The sequence below is a fragment of the Apis laboriosa genome, unplaced genomic scaffold, assembly GCF_014066325.1.
Source record: "Apis laboriosa isolate Shangri-la unplaced genomic scaffold, ASM1406632v1 scaffold79_cov154, whole genome shotgun sequence".
In the NCBI taxonomy this organism is placed as follows: domain Eukaryota; kingdom Metazoa; phylum Arthropoda; class Insecta; order Hymenoptera; family Apidae; genus Apis; species Apis laboriosa.
Genome location: NW_025224475.1, coordinates 25,668 through 42,406, shown reverse-complemented (window position 1 = coordinate 42,406; position 16,739 = coordinate 25,668). Strand labels below are relative to the sequence as shown.

General features: G+C 24.6%; 4 protein-coding genes across 6 annotated transcripts; 2 read left to right on the top strand and 2 right to left on the bottom strand.

Annotated features, from left to right (window-relative positions):
• Positions 1-212: 212 nt before the first annotated feature.
• LOC122719486 (elongation factor G, mitochondrial) lies at positions 213-3,410 on the bottom strand. Its single transcript, XM_043945332.1, has 9 exons — positions 3,256-3,410; positions 3,009-3,167; positions 2,419-2,917; positions 1,965-2,226; positions 1,720-1,891; positions 1,365-1,655; positions 1,069-1,272; positions 665-976; positions 213-588 (listed from the first exon to the last, which is right to left on the bottom strand). Exons 1-9 carry the CDS (start codon positions 3,328-3,330, stop codon positions 328-330), a joined length of 2,235 nt encoding a protein of 744 aa, XP_043801267.1. The 5' UTR covers positions 3,331-3,410; the 3' UTR covers positions 213-327.
• Positions 3,411-3,874: 464 nt separating this feature from the next.
• Positions 3,875-8,869, bottom strand: LOC122719479 (bone morphogenetic protein receptor type-2). 3 transcript variants are annotated; one of them, XM_043945311.1, is made up of 11 exons: positions 8,795-8,869; positions 7,963-8,261; positions 7,769-7,871; positions 7,487-7,684; positions 7,158-7,394; positions 6,906-7,061; positions 6,625-6,807; positions 6,388-6,557; positions 5,902-6,298; positions 5,605-5,826; positions 3,875-5,530 (listed from the first exon to the last, which is right to left on the bottom strand). In XM_043945311.1, exons 2-11 carry the CDS (start codon positions 8,140-8,142, stop codon positions 4,500-4,502), a joined length of 2,877 nt encoding a protein of 958 aa, XP_043801246.1. In that variant the 5' UTR covers positions 8,143-8,261; positions 8,795-8,869; the 3' UTR covers positions 3,875-4,499. The 3 variants fall into 3 exon arrangements, with proteins under 3 accessions (XP_043801246.1, XP_043801247.1, XP_043801245.1); XM_043945312.1 differs by having other exon boundaries at positions 7,963-8,232; positions 8,795-8,861; XM_043945310.1 differs by lacking the exon at positions 8,795-8,869 and having other exon boundaries at positions 7,963-8,361.
• A 585-nt stretch (positions 8,870-9,454) lies between these two features.
• LOC122719485 (PC4 and SFRS1-interacting protein) lies at positions 9,455-13,719 on the top strand. The gene is made up of 12 exons (XM_043945331.1): positions 9,455-9,710; positions 10,114-10,184; positions 10,374-10,531; positions 10,632-10,774; positions 11,051-11,252; positions 11,357-11,446; positions 11,528-11,876; positions 11,935-12,109; positions 12,195-12,248; positions 12,337-12,402; positions 12,572-12,704; positions 12,998-13,719. Exons 1-12 carry the CDS (start codon positions 9,630-9,632, stop codon positions 13,123-13,125), a joined length of 1,650 nt encoding a protein of 549 aa, XP_043801266.1. The 5' UTR covers positions 9,455-9,629; the 3' UTR covers positions 13,126-13,719.
• Positions 13,720-15,082: 1,363 nt separating this feature from the next.
• Positions 15,083-16,694, top strand: LOC122719496 (putative gustatory receptor 28a; the record flags this gene model as incomplete). Its single annotated transcript, XM_043945372.1, is given in 5 exon segments — positions 15,083-15,122; positions 15,125-16,110; positions 16,187-16,255; positions 16,324-16,413; positions 16,493-16,694. Coding segments are annotated over 5 exon segments (1,290 nt in total), but the record flags the coding sequence as incomplete, so codon positions are not given.
• Between the last annotated feature and the right edge of the window lie 45 nt (positions 16,695-16,739).

Sequence of the window (16,739 nt, the reverse complement as noted above, 5' to 3'; positions counted from 1 at the left end):
TACAATTGATTCAAAATTAAAATTTGATAAAATCAAGTCAAGATTCTGTTGTTTCTATAAAAAAAAAAAAAAATTAGAAGATTATTAATATATACTTCATTGCTGTTATTTTTAAAACGAAAATTTTAGACATTGTCATTTTCATTATTATAATTACTTACATTCATTAGATCGAACAATCATATATTTTTTCATATATATTTAAATTTACATTCACATTTTACATTCATTCATTTCATTATAAGTTTAACATACACCATTCATATACTATATAGAAAAAATTAAAATAATTCCTAATACAAATATATTAAATTATTTCTAAATTCACTAATTTTTTTGTTGCGAAAGTAAATTATTTGCTTCTTGATATTCTCTTATTAATCGTTCTTCTACTTCTGGTAAACAAGATGTATATCTTGCATATTCCATAGTAAATTCTCCTTTCCCTTGAGTAGTAGATCGCAATTCGCCAATGTATCCAAACATTTCGTTTAATGGAACTTCTGCTTTTAATGTACACCATCCTTCATTGTTATCTGTATTAGTCATGATACCATGTCGTTTAGTGATTTGAGCAGTAACTATACCCTTTAATATAATAATATAAATTAATATAAAATATAATTTATTGTTAGGTAATAGAAAAGTATATATTCTTATTTACTTGAAATTCCACAGGAGTGCTTATTTCCACTGACATAATTGGTTCTAAAATTTGCCATGATCCTTTTAAAAATGATTCTTTCATTGCACCTTCTGCAGCGAGAAAAAATGCTAATTCTGAAGAATCCACGATATGATGCATACCATCAAATAATGTAAATTTAACACCTGCTATTTTATGACCAGAGAGATATCCTTTTTCGCACATGGTTTTAAATCCTCTTTCTACGCCAGGAACAAATTGTTTTGGAACATTTGTTCCTATTGTTTTATCAAGAAATATAAGTTCAGTATTTTTTTCTTTCGGTAATGGCTATAAAAATTGTATTGTAAATAAATGTAAATAATAAATATACAATACAGATATAATAAATATAATGTTATTCAAATAAATCAAATTATTACTTCTAATATTCCAATTATACGTGCATATTGCCCAGCTCCTCCTGTTTGCTTTTTGTGAAGATAATCAAATTCGACAGGTTCACGTAATGTTTCGCGAAACGAAACTTTTGGTTTTCCAAGTATAATAGGACAACCATATTCACGTTCAAGTCTTTGAGCATATATTTCTAAGTGTAACTCTCCCATTCCAGAAATTAAAGATTCCTAAATCATAGTATTGTATTATAGTTTTCTCAAATTCATTTATATATATTCAATATATTAATACATATACAACATAACTTTTTATATTTTACCTTATTATCTGTATCATAATAATATTTTAAAGTAGGATCTTCTTTGGTAAATCGTGCGATACCTTTTGAAAAATTATCCCGATCTTTTGAATTTTTTATTTGAATAGACATCGATACTACAGGCTCAGGTACATAAATAGATTCCATTGATAACTTTAGATTAGAATTATTGACAAATGTATCACCCGATGCACAATCTATTCCAAACAAAGCAAAAATATCCCCGGCATAAACTTCAGACACATCTTCCATTTGATTTGAGTGAAGTCTTACTAGTCTTTGAATTCGAATCTAAAAAATATTATATAAAAATTTTATTCTTAATATAAAAGTTATATTACAATTATATACGAACTTTTTTATTTGTTCTTGTATTAATTAAAGTATTTCCTTTGCTTATCATTCCTTGATAACAACGAAAATAAGTTAATTGACCAAATTTTCCAGCTTCTAATTTAAATGCTAATCCAATAAAAGGATGTTTGTTACTTCTTTCAGAATTCAACAAAATTTTAATAGTTTCATTTCTATAAATAACAATTCATTATTATTCATTAAAAAAGTAATAATTCAAAAGCAACAAATAAATAAGAAACTCACTTATTCTCTTGAAGTGCATAGTTGTCAACTTCTCCAGGATTTGGCAAATAGTTTATAACTGCATCTAATAATGGTTGAACACCTTTATTTTTTAAAGCAGTTCCAACTAGAACTGGTACAAAAGTTCTTTTTATACAACATCTTCTAATAGCATCTATTATGTCTTTTTCAAGAATTTGTATTTCATTTAAATACATTTCTCCAAGATACTCATCAACATTGCTCAAGTGTTCAATTAATTCTTGTCTTTTTTCTTGTGTTTCTATATATAAAATATGTTTGATTTATTTAAAACATATGATATTTTTTGTATTCTCTAAAATATTAATAAATTAAATATTTTACACTTATGATTCATTTAGAGATTTAGCAAGATATGACATTTTGTGAATTTAATATTAATTGAATAATTTATAATTATACTATATCTCTAGATGAAATATATATTATATACCTGTTCTCATGTCTAATGGAATTTCATCTTCTCTTACAACTTCACCAAAGTTTCCTTCAAAATATAAAGCTTTTTGATTAATTAAATCTATTACTCCTTTATTGTTATTTTCTAAACCAATAGGTAATTGTAAAAATGCAGCATTAAGATTTAATTTTCCTCTTAACTGTTCCAAAATTCTCTTATGATTAGCACCTAATCTGTCCAATTTATTAATAAATGCTATGCGAGGTACATTATACCTTCTCATTTGTCGATCTACAGTTATTGTTTGTGATTGTACACCACCTACTGCACATAATACAAGTATAGCTCCATCTAAAACACGTAAAGATCGTTCTACTTCTACAGTAAAATCAACATGACCAGGAGTATCAATAATATTAATATTATGATCTTTCCATAGAGTGTAAGTTGCAGCAGATTGAATTGTAATGCCTCTTTGTTTTTCTAATTCCATACTATCCATTGTTGCTCCAACATTGTCTTTACCTCTCACCTATAATAAATATTTTATTATAATTAAATAAAAAATTTATATTCTAACATATTGAATAATATAATACAAATTAAAATTATTTTTCTTTTACCTCATGCATTTTAGTTATTCTTCCAGTATAAAATAATATTCGTTCTGTTAAGGTGGTTTTTCCAGAATCAATATGTGCCGATATACCAATATTTCGAATTTTTTCCAATGATTTATGTTCTGCATATTTTGCAAATGATGATAAAGATTGTAAATTGTTCTATTAGATATTCAATAATATAATTAATTATATAAATAACCTTAAATAATTGTTAAACAATTTAAATTTTGCAGGTTAGAATACTTACTTTTGAAAAATAAGAGTAATAAGTTAAAAATGATTTTAAATTGATATCATGTCTTAAAACTGTTATTATAGACATAATAGTTAAGTATTTTATAATATACTTTAATATTTAAGAAAATAATTTAATAAAGAATAATATATATCGAAAATTCTTAGCTATTGAGCATAATCGGATATATCCGAACAATTATGAAAGTATATATTTTATGAATATTAATAATAATAAAAATATTTATTATATATATCTTAACATTCAGTAGATAAAAAATTTTAGAAATAATTTTATTATTTTTTGTGTTATTATTTATTTCATTATTTTTTCACATTATTATTATAATATGATTTATCTTAACATAAATACTGCATACTGTAACATACGATTGTAATTTTATTAAAATAAAACATAACAAGCTTATTTAATATATATATTAAAATGTTTATATACTACAAATATTTACATTGAGCTTACAGAAAGTATGAATTTTGTGCTTAGATAATTATAATTTTCATTCAAATGTAAAATTCATTTTTATATTGTTTTTAATATTGTGTAATTATATTTTGTGATGTATATTTTTTTTTGTAGAACATACAAGGTAACTGAAGAAAAAAAAAAAATTATATACTAGAAGGGATAAATTTACAATTTTTTTTTCTAATGCTCAGAAATATGTCAATAAACTTTAATATTTTTATTTATCGCATATTTCCATAAACAATTAACATCAATTTTCTCGGAATAATTCATATCCATAATTCATAAGAATTATAAATACATAAAATAATTATGTGCTGACAATGAGAATTATAATGTACATTCACTATGTATCAAAATACATTCCTAGTGAATTTCTTATCTCTAGTTTGAACATATGAAACATTAATATTAACATTGATATAAGATTTATGAATAGATATTTATTGTGAAGGAAAAAAGATCTTTCAAGCATAAAATATACTTATAAGAATCAAGTAATTAATTGAATATTCCCTTTAATATCTTAATGTTACTTTAGTACTTTTTCTTTCTCTTTTTTATTTTTTATTCTTTTTTTATTTTTTTTTATTTTCTTTAATATTTAAATTTTCAAAATGCATTCCTAAATACATTTAAGAGTATAAAATCCTATTTATCATTACGTATATTTTCTCTGTACATACATATATTCAAGCTGAAGTTATAATACAGCTTAATTTATGTTGATTTTTAAAAACATTTACAAATATGTTTAGTACTCTATTCAATTAAAAGCAAGTAACATTTTTGGTATTAAATTTAGTCGGTGAATGTTTGTCATCGCTATCACCAAGATCCATACCAAACGGTACCGAATTCCAAATAGCTTTGTCATTTCGATCATTTTCTTCGCTCAAAATATTGCACATCATACGATCGTCATAAAGAGAAAATCTAGCGGTTGATTGTCCACGACCGCGAATTTTCCTTACTGAAGGTGGTAAATCTCCCGGTGTTTTTATTCTCATATGTGGATCTTTTAACACATTTACATTAGATCCTACATTAAAAACTTCGTTGAATTTATCGATGCTTTCTTGTCTATTAATATTTTCACTTTTTTTATTTCTTAAATTTACAAGGGGTAGGGTAGATGGTCGAGTATTTGTATTATTATCATTATCAAATTTTTGTTTACCAATTTGTATAGCATTTTTATCATTCTTATCTAACGTAGAAGTAAAAGCAGGTGTTTTAGTAATAATACCATTCACATATTTTCCTGCCGGAGATATCGTTACATTAGTTTCTACAGTTTTGATCTGTACGTTCTGTTTTGACAATAAATTGGATTTAGAATCCTCTCGATCTATTTGATATTTATTATATGGATACATTTTCTTATTAACAAGTAATTTTTTAAAATTTGACCATCCGAATAATTTTTTTCGAGGACTATCTTGCGAACAAATCTCATGTACATTTGTTTGTTTCCTTTTACCATACGATGATGTACCATCATCCGAAATAACATTTTGAACATATGGTATAGGTGTAGCTGGTCTCAACTGAGATAATTGCGTTGTGTGTTGACTCAAATAATCATGAGAAACAAGTCCTTGTGCTTCTGATACAATTCTATATTGATCATTACATGTATGTTTCATAGATTTATCAACAAGTACATTACCATTACATTCTAAATCTTCAAGTGAATCCGACTGTAACATTAAATTTCTTTCCATACAAGGATTTCGTCCTTGATAAGGTTGAAGTGTTTGAGTATGATTATATATTGCTATTTCATTTGAATTTTTAACTAAAATATAATAAAAAGTTGTATTATAATAATGAATTTTAAAACCTATAATATAATCTTAATAAAATACTTACAGCTATGCTCATGGATAATGCTTTCAGAAGGTGATAATGTTACCAGATTTTCAACAACGCCGCCTTCGTTGCTCGAACTATCTTGTGTTACTTGTGATATAAGTTGAGTGGCATGGATATTGTCATGATGTGAAGATTCACTATAAAGACTATTTGTGGTTGAAGGCACTAGAGTACAATGGGAGTTTACCATTGGACTTCCATCAGTAAAATGTATTGTTACTGAAAATTTATGAATTATTTTTTTCTTTTAATATATATGTATATATTATATAATGATAATGTAATAAAGATTACCTCGATGAGATTGTAATTCTGAAAGGCGTTCTTCTATACATAAAGCAGTTAACCGAGCTTCTGCATCTGCATCCCAACAATCTTCCATTGTTTCTTTAATCAAACGTACTCCTGGCCTATCCACTAAATTACCTTCTAATAGAGGTCTTGCTTTATTACGAGAAACTAAAACTTGCATTTGTTCAAATGTTGGATGAAGACCAATTTCTTTCTCATATGGTTGTCTATAGGGAGGTATTTCGGATCCTAATACGTAAATATCCGAGCATCTTGAAACTAATTCCCATATTACTAAACCCATTGCATAAACATCTATTTGTTTTAAAGAACTTTCGCAATCTCGTAAATTTACAGCACCTTCCAATATTTCTGGCGCCATATATCTCAAAGTACCGACCTAATTTAAATATGAAAAATACATAATTATAAATTATTTTAAATGTTATACATTTTTTAATATTAAAGTTATTATCATCAAGATATTACATCATTGATTGATTTTATTTCGGCATGCTGTGCTTCTCCATTTGAATAGTATTTAGATCCAGAAATTTGAACTGCTAATCCTAAATCGCATATACAGCAAGTACCATCAGCTTTGATTAATATATTTCTTGAATTGATATCTCTGTGTGCAATGCATGGCTTAAATTTATCTGCAAATTAATTTTTTAAGAATATTTTTCGATTTATCCTAAAATATTTTTTGTATCTTTTACTTACCACCTTTATGTATATCAGTATGTAAATAAGCAAGACCTTTCACCATAGAAAGACCCATTTTACAAAATGTGGCCCAATCAATCATATGTGTTCTTAAAAAATCTGTTAAAGTACCACCTGGTGCAAAACTAAGTACCAAAAGATATTCAACACTACCTTCCATACTAACTCTTTCATCCACGCCTAAATAAGAATTATAAATATTTATTATTATTATTAATATTTTAACACTATTTCAATAAATGACAAAATATTGTTTGAAAATAAAAAAAAATATTAACCATAGTAACTTAAAAGAGATGAGTGTTCCATAAAGGGAAGACAATAAGTATCTCGTTCATTTTGGAAATAATTACGATAATGAGAAGGAAATATTTTTACAGCAACATCTTGATCTCCCATGCTGCCTTGCCATACAGAACCATAGCGACCTTGACCTGAAATTATATAAATGTATTATATGTTTAAAAACATCTATTTTATTATAGATTAATAATCTATTTTTATATAATTATAATTAATAAAGAACATACCTACAATTGTTGTAAGTTTCAAATGATCTACTGTATAAGTACCAGTTCTTAATGCTGTACTATCCATAAATTGATCTGTATAAGAAAGTGGTTTTCCTAATCTTGCTAACATATTATTATGATATATACGATATATCATTAAAGCTATAATACATATTACTAATAATATGCATAATAAAACACTTGTTATAATAACAATCCATCTCCCAGAATCTGATTGCTCCAAATACTGAGTTGCTGTAAGATTTCATAAAAAAAAAAAAAAATATTATGCATAATGAACTTATAAAATAATATAGAATATTATATTTTATGTCATGAATCCTTACTAGGCTGATTATTTTCTGCAGAAATAGAACTATGTGCATTAGTCTCAGAATATAAAGTATTAGTACTATTGATATTAAGATTACAATAATCTCCATGGCAGCAACAAAATTTTGTATTATTCAATGCTTTAGTGGAGCTTTGAAGGGCAATGCATTCTGTTGTTTCACATTTTTGTTCACCAGACTGTTTCCAACAACCTAAATTATTATACATATATACATAAAAATATAATATCATAAAAATACAATATCATAAATTATTGAATGAATTATTATATATACCTTGAGATAAAATGATAATTTTAGTTCCATTTCCAGTCTTTTCCTCTTGCCATAATGCATGACAAAAATTAGTACATGTTTCAAATTTAATATTATCATTTTTCTGTAAAAAGTTAAATTATTTTATTTAAATATATCTAAGAACTAATTTATCTATAATAATATTATATAAAATATATTAATATTAAACTTACTGCAGTATGAATTATATTACTGTCATTGAGAAAATCTTCAGGTACACTAGGTGTATTTTGTTTTAATGGAAAATTTTCATTATTCTTTTTCCTGCTGGCACATATTCTAATGGCACTGATGGGTACTGAGTTTATCCCATATAGTAGTACGATGAATGTAATTGATACAATGGCTTTCATTGTGCCTCAGCAGGCCTCTTGAACTTGAACACTTCAAAGGAAGCGTTGCTTCTCAAGAACTGGCATCTTTGATTATAACATCATATATTGCTGCCATGTGCACAATATAATATATTCATCTGTTTATTATATATGATTCAAATATATTTATTATAATAATAATATTATTATAATCATGAGATTTTAAAGGAAAAGATAAAAACATATTTTTTTTTTAACAGAAATAAAAAAACTAATTTATTAAAAGATTGTTTAGATATTAAAAAATTGATATAAATACTAATAAATAAAAGAAAATAAATGCAAAATATTAATATATTACAAATTTTTATTCTGCAGAGGTAAAAGAAATTTTATTAGTAGTGCAAATATTAGTAAATAATATAAATTATAAATTTCACTGTAAGAATTTTCCTGTAAGAATTATTGCAGCGATAAGAGATACAATAAAAAAAAAAGAAGTAATCGCAAAAAATTAGTTTTATATAATTATACGAGAAAGACTGAAATTTTCATAGAATTGAATATGCTGCACATGTAGATGTATATAAAAAGAATCATAATACATGCTGTAAAAAAAATAAAGAATTACAAAATGAAAAAGAAAAAAGTTTCGCAGGATGCATTACAAGCAAATTAAAAGTGTACTTACATTTTAAGGAAGAGGCTTTTCAAATTTTTTAATTGAAAATTTTGAAAAAATATATCGAATATGAATAAAAACATTGCACATATTTGCTAAATAATATGAAAATTTTTTTTTTTTTATAATAAATATTGAATCAACATTAACACATTTGACATACAACCCGTATCCATTAAATTGTAATACATTCACGTGTTCGCAAAGACAACATAAAACGTCAGATTTGTATCATATAAAAAGCAATATTAAGTTGTTATTGATATTGTTACATAAAATATATATATATAAATACATATTGATTTATTAAATTTTTTTTATTTTTACTTTGTTTTAATTGATATGAAATATAACAAATATAAGAAATAATCTTCATTATGATATTCAATAATCAATATATTGTTGTTGGAACATTTAATATAAAAGAATAAAGAAAGTAATTTTCTATAATTTTTTTGTCAATAAAGTAAATTTTTTTTATATGTTAAATATAACTTTAAAAAAAAATTTAATAAAAATATTTGAAATAGAAATAATTAAATGATTAATTGATATGGTATCGATACAGTCGAAAACATCCAATAAGAGATTCAGTTTTACTTTAAGAGTTTTCAATCTATATTGTATAGATTCATATGAGAATATTCGTAACTGAAGACTCATGAATTGGCGCGCAGCGTCTTATTCTGCGTGTTTTTGATATTATATCGTGCAAATGGTGGCTTTCGGAATGTTTTGTTCAATGTTTCTTAAAAATTAATGAGTCTCATTGTACGTCGTGTATAATAGGAATAGAAATAGCGTTTGCTGTTTACTTCTGAACTGGTAAAAGTTTGTCGTCAACATGGTGAAGCTTCATAAGAAATTTTTTGCGGGTGACAAGGTTTTCGCAAAAGTTCGAGGTTATCCACCGTGGCCAGCAAAAGTAAGTTCTGTTATATATTTTATAATTATTTTTTATATTTTTGATGAAATTAATAATAATGAATATTTATATCAAAAATATTAATGATACTAACATTTTTAATTTTAATCTTATTATTTTTTTTTTTATATTGCGGTATTTTAAGACACGATATTGATATTAATATATTATTTAAAATCATGTTTATACGCAAAAATATATGATAATTTATATACATATATATTATAACGAAGAAATAGTAAATTATAAAATTTTTTTAAATTATAAGTTACAAAAACTAAATTATAAAATTTAAAAATTTAAAACATTTTTTTAGAATTTTGAATAAAGAAAAAATTTAATTAAATTCAACAATCTATAAATGAATATACTTTATAACATAAATAATTTCTCTTTTTTTTAGGTTGAGAAAGTTATTGATCCTAATTCAAAAAATTCAAAGTATAGTGTTTATTTTTATGGCACAGGAGAAACGTGAGTTTTTTTTATTATACTATGTAATTTTAATTATTTTATTTTTATATATAAATTGTGAAATAATATAGAAATTATATATTTATAATAATTTTTATATAAAATTTTTTAAAATAATATTAAAAGTTATATAAACATAATATATATAAAATAAAAGAATAAATTGAGATTTTTAAATATTTACTTTAGTGCTGTGTGTAAAGTGGAAGAATTATATACCTATATTGAAAATAAAGCAAAATTTGGCAAACCACTTCGAAGGAAATTTTTTCATGAAGGATTAGTACAACTAGAACAAGAGCTTAAAAATGATAGAAATAAAGCATCAAATCTTGCTGATCTTAAAGGTAAAATATATATAATATATATTATAATATTAATAAATATATAAAATTTGAAATATATATAAAATGCTATATATAAATTCATAATTTAATTTAATTAAAGAAGCGGGAATTGAAGAAACAAGAAAAGAAGGTGATAATTTACCGACAGTTAGTGCTGCAGATAGTGACATGGACACAGGATCTCTTGTTATTGATGAAGAAGAAAAAAAGAAATCTATGAAAAGGAGAACCTTTTCTACTGCTGTAATATATATTTAATTAATTAGATTTATTGTTAAATGTAAACATACATAACATATATGTATACATTTCATTAGGAGTATTTTCTCATTTATGCAATATTTTGTAAAGAAACAATTATTGTATTGAGCACTCCAATAATAATTTAGGAATTGCCGACAAATATTTATCAAGATTAAATAGTTTGTGCGATTGTTCCTTACATTTATATTTATATACAATTTATATTTAAAAAATAATATTTATATTACGAGATATTAAAAAATTTTTAAAAATTAGGATGCACCTGAAGTAAAGAAAAGACGCGGAAAAGCAAAATCTTTATCTGCATCTACAAGTGATTCAGTGAAACAAGATGCATTAGATTCTCAGGGAGAAGAATCACCTAAAGAAGTTGTAAGTCGGAGCGGTAGAAAAATTAAACCCAAACGATTTGCTGACTTTTCAAGTTCGGAAGAAACAGATATTGCAGATAAAAATGGTATATATTATCAGCTTTATCTAATTAAATTGATAGAATTTGATAAAATTTGATAGAATTCTTTTTATAAATATTTTATATATATTATTATAAATATATTGTAGAACATGGAAGAGGTCGTCCTAAAGTTAAGATTGAAGATTCTAATGATCAAGTAACACCCAGTACAATGCATAAAAAAAGAGCTTTGGAAAGTTAGTATATAAAAAGTATATAAAAATAATGTGTTATATTAAAATTAAATTATAAAGATTTAAATATCATATATTTTACAGAAAAAAATAATTTAGATGAAACACCTATGTTGGAAGGTACTGTGGTTTCTGGTGCGACATCTTCAGATATCCCCGGACGAGTTCTATTAGCATTAACATTTGCTGGTGAATACGTAGGAATCAAATTAGACATGGATAAGCCAAAATCCTTTGAAAGCGAAAAGGCTCGAGCACAATGGGAATGGTCCACTGCTAGAAATGCAATGAAAATGAAAGCGCAATTAGAAAGCGGTGAAATTTTACCAGAACAAATAAAAGATTATCTCGATTTTAATGTGCATGTTCCAGATGAAGAAAAACGATTGTTAGCAAAAGATGGTGCACTTCATCGTAAAACAAATAAACTAAGGTAATAATAAAAATAATATTAATTTGACAAAATTTTAGATTTTAATTATTAATTTCAGATGGCTTCGTATTGAAGCACAACTTTTACAATTGGATGCTCAAATTAAATCCAATCTTGGATTAGATCGAGCATATCCGGATAAGTGTTTGCAAGCAATGGATGAAATGTTATCACTTCCAATTGATCCCTTAATGTTGAAGAAACATCCACATATTGTCGGAACTGTTAAAAGGGTAAATAAAAGGAAATATAAATTATCATTTTATTATTCAATTGATTCGTTATAATTATTCTAATTCTATTCAATTCAATTTTCAGTTGCGAAGATATATTGGTAATTTAGCTGATTGGAAATTAAGTGATGAAGAAGAGGTATAATTTTTTTTTTTTTTTTTTTCGTAAAATATAAAATATTTTATATAATATTTTTTTTTATATTCCCCTTAAATTTTATTTATAGGCAATTTTCAAACAAAAAGCGGAACAAATTAGACAAAAGTCTGAGCATATATACAACAAGTTTAAAGTAAGATTAAGTTAATTTAATCTTTATGTTTATTAAATTTATATATATATATATATATATGATTTATACATATACATGCCTAATATATTTGATATAAGATTTTCTAATAAAATTTATTTTTATATAATTGCAAACTAAAATAAATAAATATATTATCATTTTCTTTTAGGCTATGTTTACTATACCTGAAGGGCAGTCATTTTGGCAATCATTTTCGGATCAGGTGGTTCATTTCAAAGAATTGACAAAGGATATGCCTGAAGAAAAAGTATTCTCTTTAATGTCCGATCCTGCTTGTCCAGGTAAAAATTTATAACACATTGATTATCAATTTAGTTTATTATTAATGAATTAAAAATTTTACCTATATGTGATTTGTAAAAAATATATATATCTTATTAACATAAATAAATATACAAAAGTATTATTTTATATTATATATTATTTTATAACATATTATAAACAATATGTTAAGTAAAGTATACTAAATATATATATATATATAACTGTGCGTGTGCGTGTGCGTGTGTGTGCGCGCGTGTGTGTATTTTTTTTTCATGCAAAATACAATAATAAAAATAAATAATACTTATAGATGCAACCATATCAGAAGATTTGCCTGCAGATGAAAGCGGTAGTCGACTAAATACAGATGCACCTGCGGTAGTTAAATTGGAAGTGCCTACAAGGAGCGAGACTCCAAAAGAGTCAGAGGCCAAGTAATATAGTGACTTTTTGTATCTGATAATGTGAAAATCATACTTACTTTTTTTTGTACTAATATAGTACATTACATGAGTGTCTTAAAGTCGAAAAAGAATTCACTTTTTTTGCACTTGAATATCACTTTTGGATCAATTTTGACACTACATTTTATTTTATGGGTTCTCTAGTAAATTTTCTCATTATCATAACTCATCTTTCTTGTAATATCTGTAACTAGGAAACCCATTATTATATGAATGAACAATCTGTACTCTGTACTCTGTTAAAAATGTTAAGAAGATTGTTTAATTATATAGTACCTAAGATTTAGAGTAGATGTCATTAATTATTTACTCTATTCAATAACATGTTTCTTTAATAATTACAATTTTTTTTGCGTTATTAAGGCAATACCAAAAAAGAAAAAAATATTTCTGAAAAATATATAGATGTCTTTGTTGTTTAACACCATACTAAATTTATCTACTTAAGTAACATCAAATACCAATGTACATATAAAAAAGAAAAATTGCAATACTCCTCTATATGTAAAAGTTAGAAACGTGACATACTGTAGAGGTCAATAATAATCATATAATTGGTTGATTTCAATGCAAATTTTCAATAACTTATTGAAATTAACGTTTTGCATTTTCAATCAAGTGTTTTCATAGCACTTTAAAGGCATAATTGAATATCGTTCAAATAAAAATAAAAATATATTGTTTATTATTTGTATAAAATATTTTTGAATCTCAGATAAAGATTTTTTTTTAAAATTCAAACGTGTTCATAAAGCTGCTACTGTTACTGGATTGTACAAATTAGAAAAATGATAATTTCTAAATACTTAAAAAAGAACACATAAAAGACTTTTATAATAACTTATATGTAATTTGAAGCTAATAAATATTTGTTCTAAATAAAATTTTTTAGGATAGAAATTTTTGAACTCGTATAGCTTATTGTTATAAAATTACAATGTAATGTAAATTATCTCTTTTATACGGTCAAAAAATTATAAATAAACATATTTATTTGCATCCAGTACTTTTCGTAATAGCACAATAATTGTTTAACCTCGCACACATTTATCGGTTCGTTTTATTTAAATTAAGTACAGTATTTATCAGTATCTTAATATAAATGTACTTTTGTAAACGTTTGTCGAAAAAAAGATGCTGTAAAAGTAATATTGTTAATAAAAACAAATTAATGTATTTTTTTCGTCGAATAATCAGAAAACCATTGTTACACTTATTTACTTACATTATTTACATTTAAGTTTTTTTTACATTTTTTTTAAGTTAATTCGAAGAAATGCCTTTGAAGTGCATTGAAAACGAAAAAGGTAAATAAATATTTTTTGTTTAGAGTTTTATGCTATTTTTAGTTGATTAATTATTTTTTTAATAATTATGTTAAAATTTATTGCGTATCCTTTAGAAAATAAACTGATAATAACTGATATGTTATATATTACATAAATATTATGATTGCTGAAAAGATAAATGTTTCTTTCAAAATGTTAAAAAACAAATATTTTGAATAAAAAACTTTCTGTAGATTTTGATGGCTCTTTTAAAGTTTTACAAGTTTCTTTGTATTTTATATGTATTATAATTTTTTTCTTATCTATGATTTTATCTAATTAGCATCGATCGCTTGTGATATTAGTAATAAACATCATATAAATTTTGTTGCATGCAAAGTAATGCATGTACTTTTAATATAATTTAATATTTAATGTTGTTTTTCAAATACGCTACTATAAAATAAACCGTAAATCATAAAATTGTTGCATTTGTGCGTTACGTTATTAGAAATGCAACAACCATTTTTTAAAAAAATGAAAATATCAAAAAATAAAAATAACGAAATTAAAAAAAAGTGATATTTGATAGTTACATACAAATGAGAAGAAGACAAAGTGCATTGTCCATAAATTTTCTTCTATATTTAAATATAAGTGAGAATATATATTTTTAATAGTACATACATTATTTTTTTCGAACATAAAAAATGGTAGATAAATCATATTGGTCTCGAAATATGCATCGGTTGACTTTGCTATTCTTTTTTTTCTTCAAATTTGTCGGTCTTGCCACATTTTCTTTAAATAATCAGAAAAATTTAAACAAAAAGAACTCGAAAAATACCATGTTTTTTATCAGTTCTAAACTGGGAATACTTTACAACTTGTTTGGCAGCTGTCTAATAATCGCATTGTGTTTTTACTCGATACCAGTTATACTTCATTCAAATTATATTCACAAAACAGTTGTTACAAATATCATTGAAATTTTCATAATAATATTAGGCTCTTTTGTTATGATTTCAACTTTATTATTTTATTGTATATTTCAATCAGTTATCGTAAAAATTGGAAATTATTTAATTAATATTGAGAATGTGTTGCGTCACTTGCAACAACCATTAAATCGAAAACACATTTTTAATGTTTTATTTCTCATCTGTTTATTTATGTTAATCTTATTTATCATTCTCTTGATTACTGAAATCAAAAGTTTCAATCCTGAACCAATACAACTAATTGGAAATATTATGCCATTGATCTTTGTAGCTTTGCTTTTCATTCAATATTTTTTTGTGCTTAATTTAATATGTGCAATTTTTGTAAAATTAAATTGCATTATACAAAGCTTTTGTCGAAGTAGATACGATGATATAAATTTAAAAATTTTGAATCAGACTCGATGTGTGTTCATGAGTTATTCAAGAATTCATCTTTTTATTCAAATTCGAGACATTTACGATCATCTTTGCGATATTTCCAGAGAAGTTTCAGACTTTTATTCTTTTTCTATTCTCATAGCACTCTTTTTTATTTTTTTGTTAATATTATTCAACTCTTACTATCTTTTTTTACTTTTTAACGGTGGATTCAATTTTGTACTTATTACAAATTCCATAATTTGGATAATATTGCCATTGTCTCTTCTTGCTTTGCTAACTTCGAAGGTAACCAAAGTAATAAATGAGGTAGGGAGATTTAAATTTTTTTTTTTTTTTTTTTTTGAAAATAATTATTCTGAAAATTTAACGCATTTTTTTGCAGATCGAAAAAACTGGATATATTATACATGTATTGTTAAATTGTACGATCGATCGAGAAACAAAAATAGAGGTAAAATGATATTTACAAATTCGATCGTCTTAACGATTTCGTTGTTTAATATTATGTACATCTTCTAGCTTGAACAATTTTCACTTCAATTGTTACATCAAAAAGTGAAGTTTACAGCGAATGGATACTTCACATTAGATAATACTCTTTTTCATTCGGTGAGCGAAAACTGGCCAATTATTATAAATTTTGTTTGAATGCGGCGAATATACATCATTTGATATTTTTTATTGTTAGATGATTAATACAGTAACCACGTATATGGTGATTTTGGTTCAATTTCAAATGGAAACTTCGAGTGAAAATGCTAAATTCTGCAATTGCACGCAACGCACATTATAAAACATAGTTATCTTACAAATTGGATACTGTGTTTCGATTTTTGATACTTAGAAACAAGATGAGAAGAGAGGATATATAGGACATGTATTATATGGGACATGTATAAGAATTCATTTCTCCGTTTTATCCAAGAACGTTTAGA

What these genes read in the sequence shown, in the direction of transcription:
- LOC122719486 (XM_043945332.1), bottom strand. Translation starts at nt 3,330, where the DNA reads ATGTCTATAATAACAGTTTTAAGACATGATATCAATTTAAAATCATTT. An exon ending in TCCATTAGACATGAGAACAG is followed by an intron (nt 2,227 to 2,418) that starts GTATATAATATA and finishes TTTTATATATAG; the next exon opens with AAACACAAGAAAAAAGACAA. An exon ending in ATTATGATACAGATAATAAG is followed by an intron (nt 1,273 to 1,364) that starts GTAAAATATAAA and finishes ACTATGATTTAG; the next exon opens with GAATCTTTAATTTCTGGAAT.
- LOC122719479 (XM_043945311.1), bottom strand. Translation starts at nt 8,142, where the DNA reads ATGAAAGCCATTGTATCAATTACATTCATCGTACTACTATATGGGATA. An exon ending in TGCAGAAAATAATCAGCCTA is followed by an intron (nt 7,395 to 7,486) that starts GTAAGGATTCAT and finishes GAAATCTTACAG; the next exon opens with CAACTCAGTATTTGGAGCAA. An exon ending in ATCTCTTTTAAGTTACTATG is followed by an intron (nt 6,808 to 6,905) that starts GTTAATATTTTT and finishes ATTCTTATTTAG; the next exon opens with GCGTGGATGAAAGAGTTAGT.
- LOC122719485 (XM_043945331.1), top strand. Translation starts at nt 9,630, where the DNA reads ATGGTGAAGCTTCATAAGAAATTTTTTGCGGGTGACAAGGTTTTCGCA. An exon ending in AGATATTGCAGATAAAAATG is followed by an intron (nt 11,253 to 11,356) that starts GTATATATTATC and finishes AATATATTGTAG; the next exon opens with AACATGGAAGAGGTCGTCCT. An exon ending in TAAAAAAAGAGCTTTGGAAA is followed by an intron (nt 11,447 to 11,527) that starts GTTAGTATATAA and finishes TATATTTTACAG; the next exon opens with AAAAAAATAATTTAGATGAA.